The sequence below is a fragment of the Sceloporus occidentalis genome, unplaced genomic scaffold (assembly GCF_023333645.1).
Source record: "Sceloporus occidentalis isolate IW3139 unplaced genomic scaffold, rSceOcc1.0.p SCAF_3, whole genome shotgun sequence".
NCBI classification, from domain to species: Eukaryota; Metazoa; Chordata; class Lepidosauria; order Squamata; family Phrynosomatidae; genus Sceloporus; species Sceloporus occidentalis.
The window spans coordinates 246,770,444-246,795,558 of record NW_028316983.1 but is presented as its reverse complement, the minus strand read 5'-3'; the positions used below and the strand labels follow the sequence as shown (position 1 = coordinate 246,795,558).

General features: G+C 45.8%; 1 protein-coding gene across 5 annotated transcripts in view; it reads left to right on the top strand.

The window, feature by feature from the left end:
- LOC149317734 (leucine-rich repeat-containing protein 24-like) overlaps positions 1-24,053 on the top strand; it is a 42,798-nt gene extending 18,745 nt beyond the window's left edge. For 2 of the 5 annotated variants that reach the window (XM_089518112.1, XM_089518115.1), the window contains exons 2-5: positions 17,385-17,556; positions 19,059-19,337; positions 20,358-20,526; positions 21,965-24,053. In XM_089518112.1, the coding sequence (XP_089374238.1) occupies positions 17,395-17,556; positions 19,059-19,337; positions 20,358-20,526; positions 21,965-22,989 (1,635 nt within the window). In that variant the 5' untranslated portion in view covers positions 17,385-17,394 and the 3' untranslated portion in view covers positions 22,990-24,053. Of the gene's footprint in view, positions 1-5,719; positions 5,738-13,347; positions 13,462-17,381; positions 17,557-19,058; positions 19,338-20,357; positions 20,527-21,964 lie in introns of those variants that run through there. The other 3 variants (XM_089518114.1, XM_089518111.1, XM_089518113.1) reach the window with 3 other exon arrangements.
- The last annotated feature ends 1,062 nt before the right edge of the window (positions 24,054-25,115 follow it).

Genomic DNA, 25,115 nt, shown 5'->3' with positions numbered 1-25,115 from the left:
TCTCTGACTTGATTTGTGATGGCTAAGGCTACTGGGAGCTGCAATGCAACCACCTTTGGGAGACTGCATGGTTCCCAATCCCTGATGAAGACTTTGGATCCAAATGCCAAGATCTACCTTTCCCGGGTGTTTTGGACTTCAGCTCCCAGAAGCCCTACCCAGCTTGGTTAGCAGTCAGGAATTCTGGGAGCTGAAGTCCAAACAAGGACCAGAGTTTTGAAAACACTTGAGTTAGAGGATATGAACTTTAGTTGCAACTGGACTGGCCAGGGGTTGCAGACAGGGCAGCAGCTGGCAAAGAGCAGCCCTGGAAGGATCGGCTGTGCTTGATCCATGGGCAGTGCCCTATGCTGGTATGGGACTGTGACCTGGCTCTTTCTAGGATCCCCGAATCCTTAGATGATGGTTTCTAGGAGCCAACGGTTCTCTGTAGCAATGGGGATGGCACTGCCATGAATCAGTTTCTTCTCAAAATTGCAAGAGCATTTCATTGGCTCAGGTACTCCCAAAAGAACAGGTGGAACTGCAAAGTAATGTTTTGATAGGAGAGCCATCAGGTACAGAACTCAACGATCAAACTGTAGTTTGGTGGGGCACCTGAGCTCTCTGACAAAGAAGGCTAAATGTCTCATAAAACTAGAGTTTCCAGAATTCCACAACATGGAGCCAGGGCAATTAAACTGGTGTCAAACTGGATTATTTCTACAGAGTGTATACAGCCTTTAGGTATTTAGGTCATGCAGAAGATGATGGAGCCAGCTTGATTTCTGCTGCTCAAGAGCAGAACACAAACCAGTGGATTCAAACCATAAGAAAAATGATTTTACTTAAACTTTAGGACTTATTACTGGATGGCCTTGGCCAAATCACACTCTCTCAGCCTCAGAGGATAGTAGTGGCTTACTGTATGAATTGTTCAGGATTGGAATAGAGAGCTTCAGAGGATGGTGGACTTTCTCCTTCTTTGAAGTTTGTAAACAGCAGTTGGATGAACCTCTTTCAGGACTCTTTCACTTGTGTATTCCTTCATGGAAGAGGGTTAGACTATATGGCCTTTGTTGCCCCTTAAAACTGTAAGATTCTAACGTTTGAAACCATTACACCACATTTGCTATCCAGATATAAGACACTTGCATTTAATTCTCCTATTGTCTAAGTTGACCCCGAATATGATTTTTTAAAATGTTCTCTGGTGCAAGGTAGCGCTGAAACAAAAGTTAGGAAGAAAATACATACATTCCGAATGTTAAACTCTACAAGTTTAGAATTCCCGACTGTACTATGGTTTTCTGAGCACCACCATTTTTTTGTTAATCCTGTAAAAAAGAAAAGAAAAGATTTCCTTTCCCCATCTTTGCCCCTTCAAATTGAAATTTTAAAAATGGCTCTGCTGTGAGTGCGGACGACAAAATGGGTGCAACTCAGCAAAGGTTATCAGGAAATGCACAATCCGTTTCGGTGGATTTCAGTGGAAGGCGCTGGGCTGCGATCAAGGTTTTCAGTTTTAATTAAATGCAGAGCTCCTTGTTTGGCATGAACAAGCAAGAGTGTTGCCAAACAATCTAGGAAGGGCAAATCCTTAAAGCAATGAGTATATGTGGAATGAAAGGCAAGAAAAGCCTAGAGGAATGAACCAGTGAATCATCTCATCCTCCTCCTCATCATCATCACCATCATTCTTCATCCTCCCCCCACCCTGATTATGATTATAATGTTTAATTTCTATCCTGCTTCCCCTCCAATACTGGGACTAAAGATGGTTTAGAAATTCTTAAAAGTACAGATGAAAATCATACCAAAATATCTGGATGGATGGATGGATGGATGGATGGATGGATAGATAGATAGATAGATAGATAGATAGATAGATAGATAGATAGATAGATAGCATGTAGTGATAGCATTTACATTTCTATACTGCTTATCAGTGAACTCAACACTCACCAGCAGTTCTCAATCTTTGGGCCTCCAGATGTTTTGGACTTCAATTCCCAGAAGTCCCAGTCATATGTTAATTGTTCAGGAATTCTGTGAGTTGAAGTCTGAAAAATCTAGAGGACCAAAGGTTGAGAACCACTGCTTCTAAGCAGTTTACAATCTGTAAGCCGATTGCCCCCAACAAGCTGGGGACTCATTTTACTGACCTACAAAAGGATGGAAGGCTGAGTCAACCTTGGAGCCCTGGAATCAAACTCACAACCTTATGGATGCAGTATCGGCATTTGAGATAGATAGATAGATAGATAGATAGATAGATAGATAGATAGATAGATAGATCATCTGAAAAAATAATTGAACAGAGTTTAAAGCATTTCACATTCATTACAGGGTCATCCACAGTGGCCATATAAAGCGGCTTCAAACTGACTTGAAGCCTAGCTGGCTGTTTAGATGATGCACAAGGCGAAACCAGGTGGAAAGCGAAATGAAGCCAGACATCAGGGCTAAAAAACCAGAGCAAAATAAAAGCTCTAATATTCTCACTTAAATGTGAAAAATATGCATCATTGAATATAAACAGCATGGCGTCAGTGCAGAAATACAGGAAAGCAAGGCAGCATGCAGCAGCTGTCTGGAGCATGTGCTCTGAGACCAGCCGCTGGCACCATTGCTCAGCATATGTGGTGCTGGTTTCAGCGACACACACATGGCCAGCTGCACCATCAACCTGTCACACACCCCATGAAGCAACAAGATGACAAATATGGCAGATTCCCAATAATGCAACGGATGTAATTACAACATACCCAAACCAGACAGTCCAAAAGGGAGGTATCCGGTGAAGAAGGGGAAAGGGGGCATGTAATTGGCAGTCATAGGTGATGTGTTCATGCAATGGTGCACATGCATGGTGGGGAGTGGGGGTAAACCCCAGCAATGCAGCTTGATGCTGCATCATGCAAACTCTGGGTGTTCAGCCCACCTTCGGAGGGAGCCATGTGGATAGAGGGGTTACCACTCACTCTCAGAATCAAGCTGCTTTTTCCTGTCCATCTGCTCCAGCCCTAAAAGACAGGGTAGAAAACCCAAGAAAACACCACCCCATTAAACACCAATCATAGGCCCTGTTCAGAACGGCCAGGGGGCAGAGTCATGGCACTGTGTCTAGATTTCACAAGCCCTGACTCTGCCCCAGAGTGCCATGATGACACGTGCCACTCCACATGGTGTGCAGCATCATGGCACTTCTCGAGCACTGCGTCCAAACGATGCAGTGCTGAAGGAGCACCATATAGCCATGCCGCTGTGGCTATGGCACCCTTTCAAGGGCACAAAATGGAGCTGCTTTTTGCAGCTCCTTTTTGCGCCCTCGAAAGTCCAGGTCGGGGCCACGGCATGAGGTTGCCACAGCCCTGATCCAACGTGAAAAGAGGTGGCCTGTTGAGCCCCATAGAGTGCAGCTACACTGTAAAACTAATGCAATTTGGTACTACTTTAAGTGCTGTAGCTCCATCCTATGAAGTCCTGTGGTGTATAGTTTAACAAGGTCTTTAGCTTTCCTCTGCCAGAAAGAGTGTTGGTCCCTTACAAAAGTACAAATCACAGGATTCTGTAGGATGGTGCTATGGCAGTCAAAGTAGTGTCAAACTGCATTATTTCTACAGTGTAGATGCAACCACAGTGAGTTCTTAAAAGTGTGGCAGGATAGAGATGTTTTTTCTCACTGCTGGAAGAGAGGAAAGAGGGAGCCATCCTGGCCTCTCCAGGGAAGGAGTCCAAAGTCTGGGAGCAGCCACCAAGAAGGCCCTCTCCCTCGTTCCCACCCAAAATGCCTTGAAAAGTAGAGCGGGACAGAGAGAAGGGATACTCCTGAAGATCATAGAGCTCCAAAACTCATATAGAGTTGCAAGGGAACCCAAAAGTCAGATAGTCCAACCTGTGCCATTACAGACACCAATGGCTAACCTTCATCCTGTAACTCCAGACAGACTTCTTGAGGAGCCCAGGTGAACATGTGGAGGCAATTTCCTTCTCTGTGACTCTTATCCCATGGTATACTGCAGCTGAATACAGATGTTCCATTGAAAGATTCTCCTCTCTTTTAGCTCCAGGAATTTATCTTTTGATGTCATTTCAACAATTGGCCATCAGATTGGGAGAGACACCTTGTGCCCATGTCATTTGAAGGCCCTGAATCATGGCTTGATAAACCGGAATAAAGGCAGTGAGGCTGAGTTTTCAGTCTGTTTGCCCCTGTTTGCCCCCTTCTTTTATAAACTGGGTGAACTAGCCAGGAAAGGTAAAATTCACCTTTACATCTAACCAGTTTATTTTAGCATCAGCTTTCATGGCTTTCATTCAGCTTTGCTGTCGTGTTCCTTCAAGTCATCCGCTGACTTATGGTGACCCTATTACAGGGTTTTCTCAGAAGAATTTGTTCTAAGAATTTGTCCTTACTTTCCTCTAAAGCTGAGGGAGTATGACTTCCCCAAGGTCGCCAAGCGTGTTTCCATGGCTGAGCAGGGATTTGAACCCTGGTCTCCTATACCAATACTCAAACCACAACAATATACTGGTTCCCTTCATCAACCACTGCCTTCAAAAATTGCTAGCCAAGAGAAGAAAAATGTCAGATATTGTCAGAAGCCCCAGATTCTGGCTTGTTGCTACCATACAAACTGTGGTTATATGTTCTTTAGTTGGTGGTTTGAGATCCAGTCTTGTTGGGGAGCAGCAGACCAGGATTTCAGAGTTTATATGGCAGAGGAAGCCTGCACTTTCTTGGTTAGTCTGTCTACTTAGAAGAAGAAGAAGGAACAACAGGAGGCTTGTTCCCTCCTGATTTATGGAGCCATAATTCATGGCTGAAAGAGCTGCGTGAATAAAGAAATACTTCATTTTTGTCTGGTTTGGCCCATAATGCTCATCAGATTCATGGGATGAAATCAGATTGCTGTCTTTTGAGTGATGGAAGACAGAGGGGGAAAAAACTCCTCTTGCAATCCATTCTCTCTGTCCCATGAGTAATTTTAGAAATCTTTATCACATTCCCCGATTTGTGTGTCTGGGTTTTTTACCCTGGGAACTGAAAAACACCAAACATTTGAACCTTTCCTCATAGGGAAGATCATATTCAGGGGTGTAGTGATGGTGGAGGCAAAATGAAGGCATCCCCCCCCATAAGATTTCCCATGCCTTTGGCTCCATCAAGAATCAGAGTGGAGACTTCAGCCAAGAAATCGGAAGAAGAGTAGGGCTTGGAAGGGCAGCTAGGAAGAAACTAGACAAGATCCTCAAGGGTCAAGATAATAATAATAATAATAATAATAATAATAATAATAATAATAATAATAGAGTTTATTTATATCTTCCTGCCTCCTCCAATTGGATCGAGGCGGGATCACAACAGAGTTTAAAAACTACAATTAAAACATTACAATATTATTACCACAAGTTAAAACCACAGTTAAAAACATAAAATCAACGATCAGATGTTCTCGTTCCATACATAACAGTCTGTAATTCATAGACGGTCAGGTGGGTATGCACGTCGAAAAAGCTATTCTTAACCACCTTCCTGAAAGTTTCCAGGGATGTAGCAAGACGGATCTCCTCTGGGAGTTCGTTCCATAGTCTGGGGGCAGCTATACTGAATGCTTTTTGGGAAGTAGAAACATATTTAGATCCTGGTATCTCTAACAATTTCTTCCCATTTGTTCTAGGAGTGCGGGGCAGATTGTATAGGGAGATGCGTTCCTGTAAGTAACTCGGGCCCAAGCCATGTAGGGCTTTAAAGGTAATAACCAACACCTTGTATTGTGCCCGGAAGCTAAATGGAAGCCAGTGGAGATCTTTCAGAATAGGTGTTATGTGGTCAAATCTCAAGGATCCGGTGACCAACCTGGCTGCCGCATTTTGCACTAACTGGAACTTCCGAACTTGTTACAAGGGTAGCCCCATGTAGCACATTGCAGAAATCAAGACGAGAGATTACCAGAGCGTGTGCTACAGCTTCAAGGTCCTTTCGGTTGAGGTAGGGTCGCAGTTGGCGTATCAACCGAAATTGGTACCAAGCACTTCTGGCCGTTGCATCCACTTGAGATGACAAACGTAGAGACGGATCCAGAAGTACTCCCAAACTGCGAACTTCCTCCTTCAGGGGAAGTGTGACCCCATCAAGGAGAGGTGGACAAATTTCCCTCCCCAGAACTTAGGAGCCTATGGCAAGTACCTCCGTTTTCTCTGGATTCAGCTTGAGTTTGTTTTTCCTCATCCAGCCCATTACTGACTCAAGGCAGGGATTCAGAGGGGAGAAGTCATCCTTAGTCACTGTAGCAGTCGGGGACATAGAGAAGCATATTTGGGTGTCATCAGCGTACTGATAACCCCGCGCCCCATGTCTCTGGATGATCTCTCCCAGCGGTTTCATGTAAATGTTAAACAGCATGGGGGACAGAATGGTGCCTTGAGGGATGCCAGATGTTAGCTCTTTCCTAGAAGAGCAACTGTCCCCCAGCCTCACCATCTGGAACCTGCACGAGAGGTAGGATTGGAGCCACTGGAGCGCAGTGCTCCCTCTACCCAACTCCCTCAGGCGCTCCAGGAGGATACCATTGTCGATGGTATCAAAAGCCGTTGAGATGTCCAAGAGCACTAAGAGGGACACACTTCCCCTGTCTGTGCCCAGACGGAGGTCATCGATTAAGGCGACCATGGCTGTCTCCACTCTGTATCCTGCCCTAAAGCCGGCTTGAAAGATCATAAGATACCAAACTTAGGATTGTCCATGCTATCGTAGTTCCCTTTTTTATGTATGGTTGTGAAAGCTGGACAGTAAAGAAAGTGGATAGGAAGAAAATCAACTCATTTAAGATGTGGTGTTGGGGAATGATTCTATGGATACTCAGTGGCATCACTATGGTTGGCATCACCCATTGTGTAACTCATGGTGTCAGCCCATTATTGGCTTTCTCCCATATCACACCATACAGACTCCTTAGTAATGTGTTGGGGTTTTTTGTACTAATGTTATTCATAAATCATAATTCCCATGTGTCACTGAGTGTAATAGCAATAGTTGTGACATAAACAACTAGCAAAATTAAAATTATGCCTTTAAATTACAATATCATATACACAAATTTACCTGTACAGTGGGCCCATGGTATCCGCTGGGTTTGGTTCCAGGACCCCCCGTGGATAACAAAATCCATGAATGCTCAGGTCCCATTAAATACAGTAGCATAGCAAAATGGTGTCCCTTATATAAAATAGAGAAATCAAGGTTTGCTATTTGGAATTTATATATTTTAAAAATATTTTCAAGCCATGTTTTAGAAGAGTTTGTTTCTAACATTTCACCAGCATCTGTGGCTGGCATCTTCAAAGAATGCTGGCATGAAAGGGAGTTGTGTGTGTGTGTGTGTGTAGAGAGAGAGAGAGACTGTGTTACTCTAGGTTGGGAGGAGTGAGTTCCATGTCAATCTGTGTATTGTTCTGTTGTTAAATGGCAAGGGTGGGCAGGAAATGCAAAGTGGATTTGTGTCCGTTTAATTAGAGATCCATTAGAACATGGCCACAAAGCCCTAAAAACCCGCAAACAAACTATGGATGCCGGCCATGAAAGCCTTTGACTTCACAACCTTTTCGTCAGCTGCCCCTAGACTGTGGAATGACCTTCCGGGAAAGATTTGACAGCTAAACATGCTGTCTGGATTTTAAAAAGTATTAAAGAATGATCTCTTCAGGCATGCCTACTACCTACCTATTTCCCAGTCAGTTTTAAATATTTTTAAAAATTAATTTTAAAAACAATTCTGGAAAAACCTCACATCTTACCCAATTCAGAGAAAGATGCCAGCCACAGAATAAACTCTTCTAGAACATGGCCACAAAGCTTGAAAAACCCACAAAAAAACCTATGAATGTTGGCCATGAATGCTGGCTTTCAGGCAAAGCAGAACCTCTTCTGCTAGCCTTTAATTTGTGAAGACAATGACAGCTACACCTGTTATTGTTACAATATGGATGTGGTGTGGATTTTTGGTGGCACCCAGAGAATAGTTGTCTTCGTACTTACCTTCTATCCTTTTCAAGGCCTTTTTAACTTTAATAACGAACCCATTTACCAAACGACCTCTCTGGCTTGCCAAATGACAGTTTGACCCTCTGGCTCAATCATTAGCTGAAGCTCCAAAGCCAAATCCTAATTGCCAACCCAGACATCCAGTAGCCTGATTTGCAAAAAGGGCTCTCATCAGAGCATCCCTGCCTTTTCCCTGGCACTGCCTGGCTTCCTAATGAAGGTTTCTCACAGGGCAGTGTCTGATTAATATGGCATGAAATGAGAGGAGCGCCACGCTCGGCTAATTTGCCCGCGCGGGCAATGCCCGGCCTCCTTGAGCGAGCAGATGGAAGGCAGCTCCCTCCCCTTTTGCCTCCATCTCCTGCGGCTGCTTTGGGCTCCTGATGAAAGTTTAATAAGGCCTCGCTTGCTCGTTATTTATTATGCATTAAAGAGACTGGGAGGCAATTAAATGAGCAAGACGCCAAACGCCGGAACGCCATGGAAGCAACCCTTTGGGTCTGCAGCAGAGTCATCATGGCTTCCAGTGGCCAAGGCCTGGGCAGTGAAGCAGACTCAGTGGCTACTAGTCCCAAGGCCTGTGGGTTTGCTCCAGCATCAGAGACAACATGATGCTCAATGCCAGTCTCTCAGGGACAAAAGCAGGAGAAAGTCGTTGCCTCCCTGTCCTGCTGATGGGGTCCCTGGAGGTATTTGTCATGGCCATGGCTGGGAGACAAGAGGCTGGATTATATAACAGACCCTGTTAGGGTCGCTGGACTGAAAACTGGAGAGGGCCTTTGTACCTTTAATGTTTGTGCGCAAAGCGAATTTAGAAATGGTAAAAGGTCTGGAAACCACCAAGTCCTATGAGGAGCGATAGGGAGCAGTGTATATTTAGCCTGGAGAACATAAGGTTACAAAGTGATATGACAGGCCTTTTAAATATTTGAAGGGGTGTTATATTGAAGATGGAGCAAGCTTGTTTTCTGCTGCTCCAGAGAATAAGACCCAGAGCAATGGATTCAAACTACAGTTTTCATTTTGTTAGCTTTGCCCCAACTTTCTAATCTATTAAGGTTGTTTTGAATTTTGATCCTCTCCTCTGGGGAATTAGCTTTTCCTCCTAATTTGGTGTCATCTGCAGATTTGATAAGCATGCCCTCTATTCCTTCATTCAGATAGCAAACACCAAATCTAGCAAATGGGAATATACTTCTCCAGTTAGAAATAACTTTTTCCAAGCTCTGGAACTGTAGAATGTGAATGGTGATACTTCCATAAAGAGCAGAGTGTAAGAAAGGACTTGGTCAAGAGGAGAATCAGAGAGCTGAAAGGGACCACAAGGGCCATCTAATCCAACCTCCTGCAATGCAGGGATACAGAACTAAGGCACCCCTGAAAAATGCACATCCAACCTCTTCCAAAGAAGGAGAGTCCACCACCCTCCGAGGCGATCTGTTCCACTGTCAAACTGCTCTGACAGTGAAAAGATTCTTCCTAACATTTAGGTGTAATTGCTTTTCCTCTAGTTTGAATTCATTGGTTCATGTTCTAGTCTGGTTCTAGTTCTAAAGAGGAAAAGATATTTCCAGGAATAATAAGTATGTGTGGTGATGGGGGAGAATACTGTATAGCCAATTAGGGTTACAGATTGCCCCTAAGAGCATGCAGCCACCCCTTTTCTGGCCGGATCAGGGCCATGGCAACCTCATGTCGCACCCCAACCCAGCCTCCGGAGAGCGCAAAAAGGTGACGCAAAAAGCAGTTCCTTTTTGTGCTCTCCAAAGGGCACCATAGCCATGCCATTGCAATTCTATGGCACCCCTTTGGAGCTGCATCATTTGAACGAAGCGCCAGAGGTGCGTCATGTTGGTGTGTGGCGTCTGGACTGGCACATGCCAAAATGGCACCATGGGGGCATAGTTAGGGCAAGTGTCGTCAGGACTCCGCCCACCAGCCAGCACTTTCTGCCAGTCTGTATAGGACCTTACTTCCTCTGAAATAGAGCCTATAGCACCAGGGATTCATGGGAGTTTATCCCAGGGGAAAAGCCCAACTCCTTGCCCTGGGTTTAAAATGTCATACTTCATGCTGGAAATTAATCATAGAATCATAGAATCGTAGAGTTGGAAGAGACCACTAGGGCCATCCAGTCCAACCCCCTGCCATGCAGGAAATCCAAATCAAAGCATCCCTGACAGATGGCCATCCAGCCTCTGTTTAAAGACCTCCAAGGAAGGAGACTCTATCACCCTCCGAGGGAGTGCATTCCACTGTCGAACAGCCCTTACTGTCAGGAAGTTCCTCCTAATGTTCAGGTGGAATCTCTTTTCCTGCAGCTTACATCCATTGCTCCGGGTCCTGTTCTCTGGAGTAGCAGAAAACAAGCTTGCTCCCTCTTCAACATGACATCCTTTCAAATATTTAAACAGGGCTATCATATCACCTCTTATTCATGAGAAATAGACCAGGACAGGTGGTCCATCATTTGAGAAAATCCCAAAATATAGAGTTACAAGTCTCACTAAGTCTGTAGACTTTTGGCCAGTCCAAAAGAGCCCTTGGTTCTTCCAACTGCTGCTGAAGTTCTCGTGGAATTATAGAAATGGAAGGGCCCTGAAAACAGACTATCAGCATGATGCTACAGCCCTATTTCAATACACTCCAAGGATTTCAAATCAGTCCCATAGGCTCCTGTTTATTGTTCATCTCCTGGAAAAGTGCCATAAATAAGCCATTGCAAAAAATAGCTTTATATACACATGTCTGCTCATGGCAGAATGTCTGTGTTAACCTTTGCATCAAAAAGGCACTGAGAAGCTCGTGGAAACTTGGAGACAGTCTGTTTCTGTTTTGGTCAGCTCTGTGGCACCTAAATAAAAGTCAACTCCATGAAATGGATTGTGAAAGCCACAGGTACAGAGGATGAATTGAGCCGGGGGTGGGGAGGGGGACAAGGTCAGCAAAACGGGACTGAAAGATAAAAGGGATGTAGAGAATGGATGCCGACAGAACACTGCAGTGTGGAACATTAATGCAAAATGCACCATCAAAACATAATGTGTGTTTTCTGGAGCATCTGTGCATGAATACTAAACAACTCCTGTGACTTCAAAACAGGGATAATGGCTTTTGTAGCAGGAGATTGCGTTAGCACAAAGCGGTATGTTAATGTCGGCTTTGGCCAGTAGTTGGAAACGAGGAGGCAAATTTCTGGAACAACCCCAGTTTGCAACATGCAGAATGGAATCCAGTGGCATTGTGATCCATTCCAACAATATTGACAAGCTGGAGTATGTCCAGAGGAGGGCAACCAAAATGGTGATAGGTCTGGAAACCATGTCCCTATCAGGAGTGGCTTAGGGAGCTAGGTATGTTTAGCCTGGAGAAGAGAAGGTTAAGGGGTAAGATGATAGTCATGTTTAAATATTTGAAGGGATGTCATATTGAGGATGGCGCAAGCTTGGTTTCTTCTGCTACAAAGACTAGAAAGAGCATTGGATTCAAACTATAGGAAAAGAGAATCCATATAAACATTAGGAAGAACTTTCTGACAGTAAGAACTGTTCAACAGTGGAATATGCTGCTTTCTTGAAGAGTTGTATAACCTCCTTCTTGGGAGATTTTTAAACCGAAGCTGAATGACCATCTGTCAGGAGTGCTTTGATGGTGACTTCCTGCAAGGCAGAAGGGGGTTAGACTGGATTGCCCTTGGGGTCTCTTCCAACTGCAGCTTTCTATGAACTTTAGCAAACGTTATGCCTCCTGGTGTTGAGTATGTTAAATCTGTTGAGTTGGAGGTTCAGCCAACTGGAGCACTAAAATATTATTACAGGTGATCCCTGGAATTGGCAGAGAGGAGGGGTCCAAAACTTTGGTCCAAAACAGACTGGCACTTTATGCTGACCTGTGTGCAGAGCCACAGTGCTGTGTCCACATGTTGGACACCGTGACTCTGCCCCATCACTCCATGATGCCACATATCCTTCTAGATGGTGCGCGGCATCATAGCATGACTCCAGTGCAGCACAGAAGGGGCGTAGCGCAGAAGGGCCACCATCATGCCGCTCTATTGCGGCTACGTCACCCTTCCAGGGAGCTAAAAAGAAGCCCCCTTTTGTGGCTTCTTTTTGCTCCCTGCGGAGACCGCAGTGTGCAGTTGCTGTGGCCCCAATCCGTGGCGAAAAGGGGCAGTGTCCCGACACCCTTCTGTACAGCCCTGATGTCTAGAATCCTTTTGGTGGCTTAACCACTCTTCTCAGTGCTGCACAGAGCGATATCCAGTATCTTCCTTGTGGAGCAGGGTTTTTTCCCCATTTTGTACAGGCTGGACAATGCCCACACATAGCTCTGCCCCCACAACGCAGGCAGCCACTGTGGTCATGGAGGGCACCAGGAAATCTCCCACCATGGGCCTTATCACACGACCCACATTCACACTGCAATTGCATTAATGAAAGAAAATATATACATACCTTTTGGGGAGCACTCCCTGTCACACATCTCTTCAACAGCATGACCAGGCTGTTGCTGGTTCCATGCTCTCGCTTCCACCCTCATGCTATGCCCTACTCAGTGTGCCTTGTGTGTGTGTGTGTGTGTGTGTGTGTGTGTGTGTTGATGCAATTCCAGAATTGTGCTAATGCAGTTTAACAAAAATGTTCTGGAATAGTGAGGGAGGGGAAAGGAAGAGACACTGACACCAGATGGCTATGCAATCCAGGAATTGCCATAGGAGTAATTTACTGTACCTGAGGACTAATGCTATACCCATGCAATTGAAAACTTACTGACAGGTTTTCTCCATCAGTGACAAGGCATGCTCTAACCATGCTTTGAGGATAAGGCAGCAATGAGACAAAGATAGCATCGTGCAATAGGTATCACCAAAGGCACTATTTTCCAACTTTTACAATGGTGGTAAAATTCCATGTCAGTGTCTGGCTGGCAGCCATCAGCTCCCTTACCTCTACATAAATAAGTCAAATAGGATCTTAGCCACTCTTTAAACCACTGGCTAGTGAGGCCTCCAGTTCAAATAAGCTACTAAATTTAATGGGAGAGATCTTCCCCAGTTATGCAAAAAAACCCCATAGGGAAACCAACTGAAAATCTTTGCTTCCCAAAATGATGCATTATTTCAGCATTGATAACTTTCGTCCAAACTCATCCTACTCATGTTTCCAACCCACCGGCTTTCTTTCTCTGTCTCTGAGTGGGAGTGACTTCTAGAGAGAGCATCCCAATCCACCCAGTGGGTAGACTGCTTCCCTGCTCTAATCACCCATCGGGATGCCTATAGCGTTATGGGGCTTTGCCCTGATTGTTCCCGACAATGGACAAAGCCTCTAATAGGTTTAGGAGCTACTGAACTGTCCATCCCCTCTTTGGGGGCAGTAGGGAAGCCGTGCCAGTTGCATGACCGCCCAGATCTCCGATGCCAGGGAAGCAAGGTGAGTGCATTGTATTTTGGCAACCCCTTCTCTGGTTTCCTTCTGAATCCTGCTCTGCTGGAGGCTTCCCCAGGAGGTGAAGATCCAGCAGCACCCATGGGTATCTATATTTTTAGATGCTGGTTGCTATGGGCCCAGTACCGTGGTAACAGCCAATGGTTGAATCCAGTGGCTCTCATGGCTGTTATTTCAGAGGGGAAATGACAGCATCTAAGGGATGCAGCAGCCTGGAGTGAAGAAAAACTGTGAGGAGGAAGATGGCCATGGTGCAGTGGCCTTGACGGAAGGAAGGCATTGGAGAAATAGGCTGCTCAGAGCTGGCAGATATTGGCCAATGTGACTTATTCAAATTTATGTCCATTGTATGATTTCATATGCCTTTACCCCCCATAAAATCTTAGAGAGGAAAGGGGCTGCAACATTCATATAGTCGAAGCCCTGCCATGCAGGAATACACAACAAATACATTCCTGAAGTGGCCATCCAACCTCTGTTTTTGTTGTTGTTATTAACTGCCCTTAGATAGACCTCAACTCATGCTGACCCCATGGGTGAGATGTCTCCAAGATTCCCAGCCCTCAACATGAGCTCAGGCTCATAGCCTCCCTGATCAAGTCTAACCATCTGGTGTGTCGTCCTCCTCTTTTTGTGCTGCCCTCCTCTTTTCTCAGCATCATTGTCTTCTCTAATGATTCATGCTTCCTCATGATACGGCCAAAGTACGTCCTCAGTTTCATCATCCAGGCTTCTAGGGAGAGTTCAGGTTTGACCCATTTGTTTGTCTTTTTGGCCATCCACAGTATCCTCAGCACTCTTCTTCAGCACCACATCTCAAATGAGTTGATTCTCTTTCTGGTCCCACTGCAGTTTTTTCAGCCCATCTGTTTCAGGCCCTAGTCAACTTTCCAGCTCTCTCATCCATACACAATGATGGGAAATATGATGGTCTGGACAATCCTTACCTTAGCATTCAGCATTATATCTTTGATTTTTATGATCTTGTCTAGTTCTGTCTAGAGCAGCATGTGGCGTCAGGGTGCCCTAGGAGAGTGGAGTCGAGCGTGCATTGTGAGGACGCTACGCCCCGACTTTGCTCCCATGCCAGCCTTTCAGGCCGGTATGTAAAGGCTCTTAGGGAACTGGGTATGTTTAGCCTGGAAAAAAGATGACATGATAGCCCTGTTTAAATATTTGAAGGGGTGTCATATTGAGGATGGAGTAAGCTTGTTTTCTGCTGCTCCAGAGAATAGGACCCAGAACAATGAATGCAAGCTATGGGAAAATAGATTGTACCTAAACTTCAGAGGAACTTCCTGACAGTAAGAGCTGTTTGACAGTGGAACACACTCCCTTGGGGAGTGGTAGAGTCCCTTTCTTTGGAGGTCTTTAAACAGAGGCTGGATGGCCATCTGTTGGGGATGCTTTGATTGTGAGTTCCTGCATGGAGAGGATTGGACTAGACGGCCCTTGGGGTCTCTTCCAGCTCTATGATTCTCTAATTTTATCTGCTGAGACCATAAATGCTATTATTGTGCCATAACCAGACACGTTTTCACTTCCTCCCCGCCTCTGCTATCCATGTGTGTGAGCGCTTTCAAATCTCCTGTCAAGTTATGTCAACCCCATGAATTGCATAAAGCTCTTACACAAGGAATCTTGAGAGGTGTTTTTGCCAGTTCCTTCCTCTGAAAGGTAGCCTGCAACACCTGAGAGTCATCGGCAGTCTTCTATCCAAGTCCTAACCAGGGCTTACCCTGCTTAACCTCAAAGATCCGATGGGATCTGGTGCCTTGATGGCATTTAGGCCATCATTCAGGGATGCTATTGCAGTAAAATCATGAGTCCTGGAAGTGGGTAAGTGGGGCAATGTAATGGTTCCACCTATAAAATTTTTACACTACCCTGGCAATGTGGGATCTCAGTGAGCTGTCATCTTCCTTCCCTCCATATCACTGCTGAGTGACCCTGGCAAATGTATAGAGCGCCAACAGGATCCCAGCTTTTGTGTCCCTGCAGGCACGCTCATCCCTGCTTCTCTCCCTTCAGGTCATCCACCCCCCCAACCCAACCCCCCGGCTTTCAGGCTCTATTTCCCTCAGCCTGCGAGGGGTGAAAAATGATTCTCGGTGCTGCATGGAAGCTGTCTGCTTGTTTTATAATGGGTTTTGAAAGAACTATGAGTTGGTTTTAAGAAGGAGTTTAGTCCAGTACTTCAGTTGCAGTGGCTACGTATAAACGACGGTCCTGTGGATTTGCAAAGTGGGCATGATAAACATCAGCTAAGAGTTTGGTATATAAACCTGTTGTTGAGCTGTTGTGCCAAACTACCCATGATATAAGAGATCCTTGAGGAATGATTTCTGCCTTTTTTAGAAGCGTTGCTAGAAGATGGTTTGTCTGGGTTACTTATTCTTCACATTTTTACCCCATGCAGTTTTCCAGTTTTACACCCATAACATTGCTATGTTCTCCCATAGGACAATGTGCAGCTATCTCAAAGGTTTATACAACATATATGTTTCAGCCTGCAGTGCAAGCCATGCTTGGAGGGAAGGTCTGAATTTACTTGGGGTAAACTGCATAGCAAAAAGGATTGAATCCCACCTGAAGCCTCGTGGTCTTGATCAAAATTGTTTCTCAAAACTAACATTCACAAAGTGGGGGAAATGAATTCATGGCTGTCTTGCAGGGCCAGACTTCCATGGCTGCATCCTGGGGAATCCTGAGATTTGTAGTTTAGAGAGGAGCTACATGGCCTGGGTCCAGTCTACTTGAAGGAATGCCTCCTCCCATACAATCCTCTCATACGCTCCGATCCTCCGGGAAAAACCTCTTACAATCCAGAAAGACCAGACTGGCGGTGAAATTCCCAGAGGTCCTTCTCTGTCACCGCTCCAAAAACTTGGAATGACCTCCAGAAGAGATTCACCAATTATCCTCACTCGAGGTTTTTAAAAAGGCGACAAAAACCTTTCTCTTCCGGCATGCCTTCCCCGATTGATAATGTCCAGAACCAATTGAATCCCCTTTTTATTATTTGTCTTATTTGTGATTTGTTTTTAACTTTGATGTGTTGTTATATACTTTTTAAACTTTTTTTACTGTTTAATTTTATAGTTGGGAGGGAGGGTTGGGTCGGGGTTCTGTGGGGCTTGTTGTTTTTATTGTATACAGTATTGTATTTACTTTGCTGTTACCTGCCTCGATCCTCAATCGGAAGAGGCGGGATATAAATAAATATTTTATTATTATTATTATTATTATTATTATTATTATTATTATTATTATTATTTGGCATGGCTGCCCTGAGCTTGCAAGGCCTTAGCAGTATGGCTGATGATAGGGTGACTTAGGGTTCTCTCATTCTTGAGGGTCACCATACATTTGAAGTTGATGGGATGGATACCAACAACAACATAGATTAAATTAATCAAATAAAGAGACTGGATGTAAATTAAATATGAGACTCAGCACGGTGTAGTGGATCCCAGCTTGCCCATGATTCCCACCAGGTGCACCTTGGACAAGTCACATACTCTCAGCCTCAGGGAAGACAATGGCAAACCTCTTCTGAACAAATCTTGCCAAGTAAACCCCATAACAGGTTCTCCATAGGGTTGCTATAAATCGAAAACAACTTGAAAATACACAACACACACACACACACACACAGAGTAGAATATTTTGGAGACCAGAGTTCAGTTCCCAGCTTGGCCTTGAAACCCACTGGGTGACCTTGGGCAAGTCACATTCTCTCAACCTCAGAGGATGGTAATGGCAAACTCCCTCTGAACAAGTCTTGCCAAGAAAACCCTATAATAGGATCACCAGAAGTTGGAAATGACTTGGAGGCACACAACAACATATGAATGATATAAAATTTGTGTTAACTGAATTTTGCTTCTCCTCTCTCTCACCAGCAGCAGGTCTAGGATGGCCCCGGTGGAGGCCTCTCTTGTCTCCCTCTTCCTTCTGGGGCTCATGGCAGTCCAGGCCCAGATCTGTCCTTCCACCTGCCGCTGCTACAGCATGACTGTGGAGTGTGGCTCTTTGGGCCTCAAGGAGATCCCTGGCAGCATCCATCCTTCCACCCAGGTAAGTGTCAGACAGAAAGATCAGGTAGCTCATACCCTCTAACATTTCCTGGCTGCAAATTGGGGCATGTGTGGCCAAGCAATCTCAGAGTGTGTTCAGGATAGCACAAGTTATTAATGAGGAAGGGCAGATAACCTAGGAGAGGCTGCAGCACTTTACTTCTGCCTGAGCCAACTGGGAAGGGCTAGATTCCACATCCTCTCCCTCCAGTGAGTACTCCTTTTGCACACTGAACCCAGTTTGCAGCAACTGAAGCAGGGTGAGGCCGAAGGGAGAAAGTGGGAGAAGGAGAGATAACCTGGGGCATTCTAAAAGCAGCTAAAAAGTGGGAGGACAGAGGATTAATTGGGAGCATCCCTATCAAACTGAAACAAATCAAGGGTATGTTAGCTCCCAATTCCAGGCAACTCTTTGTTGGAGTAATTATGCTTGAAACAAAATAAGAAATCATTTGATTGATAAGTGACATGTAATCTGTGTGACAACCACAGAGAGCCATGAGTCATATGGGCACATGGCATGAGGCAAAGTTGCATCAAGCTTGCACCATACTGTGTGGCACAGAGTGATGACTCAGAACCACCCTCCTATATAAGTGGACCAGGAGACTGGTCAGTGTGGGTTAGTCTGGAGTAGCTGGAGAGTTGGTTGGAGCAGACAGAAGTTGATAAAGAGAAGTCAGAGTGTGTATATATTGTATGATATTCTACACAGCATACCATCCAAAACCTCCAGAACTCTGGATGAACAACTACATCTGTCAGTTTTCTTTTGAGTATGAAAAGTGGGTCAGTGTGTTGCCAATACCAATAGCTGGGTGTTCTTTCGTTTTTGCGCTCTGCTAATCTGATGCAATATTGTTTGGCTGCATTTGGGTTGGTTTGTCCCCAGACTGCACTGTTAGTTGGCATCCCCCTCGCCAACAACCTTACTGATCTGAATGCTTGGAAGTAGAGATCTCTTTTCTCAAGTTCCCTTTCAGTGTCCCATGCTGGAATGATCTGGAAAGCCCAATCCACTCACGCTCAGTTTAGGTTCAGGAATACAGTGAAGTAATACTAAGTCACTGAAAGTGCAAATCATAGCTAAATTATTGGTGGGGTGGGGGAATAAAAGTAAAGATGGGTTTATTTGTTGCTGTGTGCCTCCAAGTTGGATAGCAATGGCAAAGCCCTTATTAAAAAAAACATTCCAAGAAAGCCCCATAATATGTTTGCTTTAGGATCTCTCCATAAGTCAGAAGGAATTTGAAGGCACACAACACAAATGGATGGAGGATTACTGTTACTAAAATCTCCTCGCCGGTCTTCTGCTAATGCAATCCATGAAACCAGCATTCATAAGGCAGGCTAGGGCTGATCAAGAGTGTGTCTCCACTACACCATTATATCAGTGCAATGCCACTTAGACATGACCATCCAGATGTTGCATTCCTGGCTCTGGATTCCTCTGACTGATCATGTTCGTCTCTTTTACATATCTCTCTCTCCCTGCTCCTGCAGACAGTTTTCCTCCAAGACAACAGCATCACACAAATCCACCAGCAAGACCTGTCCTCACTTTCTGGCCTGCAATACCTCTACATGCAGAACAACACGATCTCAGCACTGGAGCCCGGCGCCTTCCGCAACCAGAACCGGCTGCTGGAACTGGCACTGAATGGCAACCGGATCCACCTCATCAACAGCAGCATCTTCAAGGGCTTGGAGCATCTGCGCGTTCTCTACCTGGCTGGCAACCAGATCACCCGGCTGCCCGACTTCACCTTCTGTGATCTGGAGGTGGGACCCGCAGGGGACAAGGTTGAGGGCTGGGGGACATTGTTACCGCCATTGCATTAGTCATGTTGTTGTCATTGTTGTGTGCCTTCAAGTCATTTCTGACCAATGGTGATGGTGACCCTAAGGGGTTTTCATGGATTTTTCTTGGCAAGTTTCTTCGGAAGGGGTTTGCCATTGCCATTCTCTGAAGATGATAGAATGTGACTTGCCCAAGGTCACCCAGTGAGTTTCCATGGTCAAGTCGGGATTCGAACCCTGGTCTCCCCGTATCCTAGTCTATTGCTCAAACCACTACATCATGCTAGCCCTCATAGCAATCATGGCAAACTATAATATTAAAACTTCTTAAAACTATGGCAACCCTAAGGTTAATCTGTCTTGGTAAGATTTATTCAGAGGTTTGCCATTGCCTTCCCATGAAGCTGAGAGCAAGTGACTTGTCAAAGGTCACACAGTGGGTTTCATGGCTGAGCCGGAAATCAAATCTTGGTCTCCAGAGTCGTAGTCCAACACCGAAACCACTACTTCATGCTGGCTCTCCAAAAAAGGGGGGAGCAACATACCAAGAAGAATTCCCCCTTTATTTCCAGGGGAGGGACCTTGGGACATTTTGCTGCTGTCCAGTGTCACCCCTTCTGATGGTATCACCTGATGCTGTTTGTGTCCTCCGCACCCTCCTAATGACACCACTGCATCACAACTTAAAGCAGCAGTTCTCAACCTGTGGGTAGCGACCCCTTTCACAGGGGTTGCTTAAGACCATTGGAAAACACATATTTCCGATGGTCTTAAGAACCGAGACACCACAATTTCATGGTTGGGGGTCACCACATCATGAAGAACTCTATTAAAGGGTCGCGGCAGGTTGAGAACCACTGGCTTAAAGCAATATTGGATCAGGCAAAAGAATCCGGTGGAGAGACGAAGCAGCAGTAGTAAAAATAAAGAATAAGACATTGAAATGCCCCCAGTGCTGTTAACAAGAGTAAGTAACCTTGTGGCCCGGTTCTCCTTTTGCAGAGGCTGCAAGAACTCCACTTGCAAGAGAACAGCATAGAGACTCTGGAAGACCAGGCCCTGGCTGGGCTGACTTCGCTGGCGCTGCTAGACCTGAGCAAGAACAACCTCCGCACCATCAGCCGCATGGCTCTGCAGCCCCTCATCAGCCTCCAGGTGCTGCGCCTGACAGGTGAGGGAGGCCAGCACCACAGACAGCCCCTTAGCACCACCTGCTGGCCAGGAGCGCACCTCCTGACTCAGTCCAAACCCTCTCAGCTGCTGAACCAATAAATGATTTAATAACATGTAATAAATATTAATTGTATATTAATTGTGAGTTACACTGGCATTGGGGTAACAGGTCCTTATGGGTGAAGAAGGGAGGGAGGGAGGGAACATAAAAGAAAGAAAGGAAAAGGAATCCAGAACTACATATGAGACCAGTTTTTTCCATGGTAGTAGAATTCAAAGATACGGCTGTGTTAGTCTGTAGAATAGTATGTAACTAAAGAAAGAAGTTGGCAGTATAAGCTTTCTTAGATTTAAATCTACTTCAGATGCATTTGGCATCTCAGGAAGTAGACTTAAGTCTACAAAAGCTCATGCTGCCAACTATTCTTTCATTAGTCTCAAAGGTGTTAAAAGATCTCTCTACATACTGTTTTTCCCCCCACTTTATTTTAGCATGAGCTTTCATAGATATAAGCCTGCTTCTTCAGATGCAGTACTGGTCACAGAGCAAAATAAAGCAAAATCCAAAATCCACGAAAGAGAGTTGCACATACACTAATCCATTCTTGAAAGATGTGCAGCTATTTGTTATGGCCTTCAGTGTACCACTTCATTTACTGGGATTGCAGAAATTGCCACTGTTCAGTCATGAAAGCTGCTCATCCAACCTCGGTTTAAACACCTCCAACGAAGGAGAGTACACCAATATCTGGCCCTCCAGGTGTTTAGGACTTCAGCTCCCTGAAGTCCCAGCCAGTATGGCCAATGCTGAAGCATTCTGAGAGTCACAGTCCCAAGCATCTGGAGGATCAGGGTTAGTGACATGTCCAGAGGAGGGCAACCAAAATGATAAAAGATCTGGAAACGACCATGCCCTATGAGAAGCAGCTTGGAGAGTTGGGTAGATTTAGCCTGGAGAAGAGACCATTAAGAGATGACATGATAGCCATGTTTAAATATGTGAAATAATGTCAAATTGAGGATGAAGCAAGCTTGTTTTCTGCTGCTCCAGAGACTAGGAAATGGAGCAATGGAATCAAACTGTAGGAAAACAGATTCCACCTTAACATTAGGAAGAACTTGACAGCAAGAGCTGTCCGACAGGGATATATGCTGCCTTGGAGGGTGGTAGTGTCTCCTTCTTTGGAGGTTTTTAGACAGAAGCAGGATGGCCATCTGTCAGGAGTGCTTTGATAGTGTATCCTTGCATGGCAGAATGGGGTTGGACTGGATGGCCCTTGTGGTCCCTTCCAGCTCTATGATTCTATGAGAACCATTGGCATAGAAGTTGGGGCAAGATTCTTAAGTGATAGAAATGGGAGTTGGGGGCAGTAATTGTCTTCAGATTTGGGTGCAAGAATCCTAAGTAACAGCGATGCTCTGTTTTCTCCTGGTAGAAAACCCCTGGCGATGTGACTGCTCTCTCCACTGGCTTAGCTCCTGGATCAAAGAGGAAGGTCAGCGGCTCTTGGGTCCACTAGATAAGAAGATTGTGTGCTCAGAGCCCCCACGCTTGGCCTACCAGAGCCTGATGGATGTCTCCGGCAACAGCCTGATCTGTATCCCACCAGTAGTGCAAGTGGAGCCTCTCGAGGTGATGGCCAGACTGGGAGATGATTTGCGGGTCTCTTGCCAGGCATCAGGCTACCCACAGCCACTGGTGACGTGGCGCAAGCTGGCACATTGGCGAGCAGGAGGCTCTAAAGCCAGCAGTGCCCGAGTGCCAGGAGGAACCTTTGAGCTGAGTGAGCGCAGTGTGGGGGAGCGTTTTGAGCAGTCGGACACGGGGAGCGGGATGCTCTTTCTCAACAATGTGACGGTAGCACACGCTGGCAAATACGAGTGCGAGGCATCCAACCCGGGTGGCACGGCCCGAGTGTTCTTCCATCTCATGGTCAACCTTTCCCAGCAGCAGCAACAGCAGCAGCAGCAGACATCACGGGGCTACCCAGCTTCAGTGGACATCAGCCAGGAGCCCCTCTACGACATGGAGAGCATGGACTTCAATGCCCTCAGTATGGCCACCCAGACTGCCATTGCTGTGGCCATTTCCTTGTTGGCACTGGTTGCTCTCCTCCTGGTGATCATGATCTACCGGAAACATCGCAAGCGGAAGAAGGCCAGGAAAGAGGAGAACATCCTCTATGTCAATGACTACTCAGATGGACCCACCACCTTTGCCCAGCTGGAGGAGTACCGGGACGAGAGGGGCCATGAGATGTTCGTCATTGACCGCAACAAGCCCCTCTTTGCCACCTACAAGGACCCCCAAGGCTTGGCTGGGGTCTTCCCAGACCAACTACAAGACCAAGCCACCCAGACACTGGAAGGAGAAGAAGACCGGCCCCCAGAAGCCAACGAACTCTTTGCCAATCAGGGACTGATGTTCCAGCCACAGATTGCTTATGAAATCCACTGTTGAATAATTATAGATGGAACTGTAGGCAGGTGGCACAGAACCCTGGCGGAGGGGGGTATGGATGTGCCCCCTTATCAGGGAGGTGCTTGTAGACTCCTTCTGACCTTTCACCTCTGTCCCAGCCTTTCTGATAGGTCTGCTTCCTTAAGGTGAGGGAGGAGAAATCCATGATGCTTTGGTGAGCATTTCTATCCCAGGAGTAGGAAAAGGTGTGTTCCTAAGCCTGTCCCCAAAGTGCAAAGCAGGGATGTTATTCTTGATAGGTGGCTACTGGCGAGGTACATTCTGCCCTCTGGGTACCTCTGTTGCCATTCCTTAGGGGTAAGCATTAGTTTGCTTTGTTCTGGAGCATTCCATGTGGTCCTTACAATGAAGATTGGGAAATCTATCATAAGCCTTCTCCCAGCGCACTAAAATTCTGCTCTGGTAGCAGAAGGTGTCATGGGATGTTGCATTGATGGAACAGACAAACAATGCCAGGGACTACCTTGAATCCATCCCATTGATCAAAGATTTGCTTTCCAGTGTGGTTCTGTCATTGAACAGGTAGGGGTTTTGAATTCACTGGAAGAAAACTACAATGGCAGATCAAAAAGGAGCCAGTGGAGGCTGGGTTCAGAAAAGGGGGCTTAGAAAAATCATTACACTGTGCAAGCTTGACCAACCTACGTCTCCCTTCAAGACACACTGTGGACCTTCAAGACACACTGCGGAGACAGGACAGCCGTGTGTCCAAAGATGAGGAAAACCCTCTTGTGGGAGAACAAAAGGGGGCACTGTCTTTCCCAGTCTGTTTCCCTGTTTGTAACAAGTAGGAATAATGACACAATCACAAGGAACTGAACAGCAGGACTGCATTCATGGGTCCAGCAAAGGAAGAAACAGCCCATCTTTCTTTCCCTTGTCTGATAAACTCCACAATCATACCCACTGGCAGTGTGACACAGTGCAGTTTTCTCAAGAGCCTGGAAGCCATAGGAAGCCATGGGGTCTGCGGAGAAGGAAAAGGCAGCTTGGCAGACTTTTTCAGGCAAAAGAGCCAATAAAATGTAGCCGGCACCAGGGGCTGCCAAGAGTCTGTCTCTTTTATTTATTGGGGAAAGAAAAGAATTGATAGCAAGCAGACATGGGCAGGGGTCTTTCCTCCTGTGCATCATTCTAAGGTTATAAAAGTGGAATTTTAAGAGGATAAAAACATCTTTGGCCAGTACTCATCACACAACATTGAGTCCGTACTGCTTCTGTGTTGCATTCCATTTGTTGCTGTAATACACCTTTTCATTGACGGGCAAAAGCCATCAATAGGCTCTCAATCTCGCTGCTGTTCCATTACTGCCTTGTTGCAATAGGTCCCTTCCGTGGCAGTTCCACTTCTCAGGAGTGATTCTGCTCCTCTGCTTCTTGCAGCGATCATGGCTGCTAACACCTTCCCAAAGCAGGCTGCTGTGCGCACATTCACACAGCAGCCCTACACTTCGGGAGAGGGGCAAAGCAATGATTTCGGCTGCTAGCACCTTCCCATTCACATAGCAGCTGCTTCAGGAGGCAGGTGGCAGCCATGATCTCTTGTCCTTCTCCCCTTCCTCCTAAAGCATAGAGTTCTTGTGTGAATGTGCACATATCACATCGAGCTTTGGGTTTTAGGGAGGAAGAAAAGCAACAAACATGGCAGCCTACACCTTCCCAAAGTGCACAGCAGCCTGCTGTGCACACATTCACACAGCAAGTAGCATCAGGAGGCAGTTGGCAGCTGTAATTGCTTATCCTTCTTTTGCTCCTGAAAGTTGGCTTTTGGCAGTACGGAAAATGAATAACATGGCCATAGGTCACCAAAGCACGATCTTGGGGAAAAGTAGAATAAGAAATGATACCAAACCAGTATGCTTCCATTCATAAATTAGCACAGTTGTGGTGGGACAGCAGGCTGGTGTGATAAAAATCCTAAACTGGGGGTGGGTAACTTCAGGAAATCCAGGGGCTGTTTTTCTTAATCCAGTGGGGGAACTCAACAATTGCCAAAAATACCACAACATACACACACTTCCAGAGTGACTGAGCATTCATGTCTGGGTTTTTTTAAAAGGTTGATTTTAATGTTAAACAGTGCAGAGGGTGTGAAGTCAAAGGCT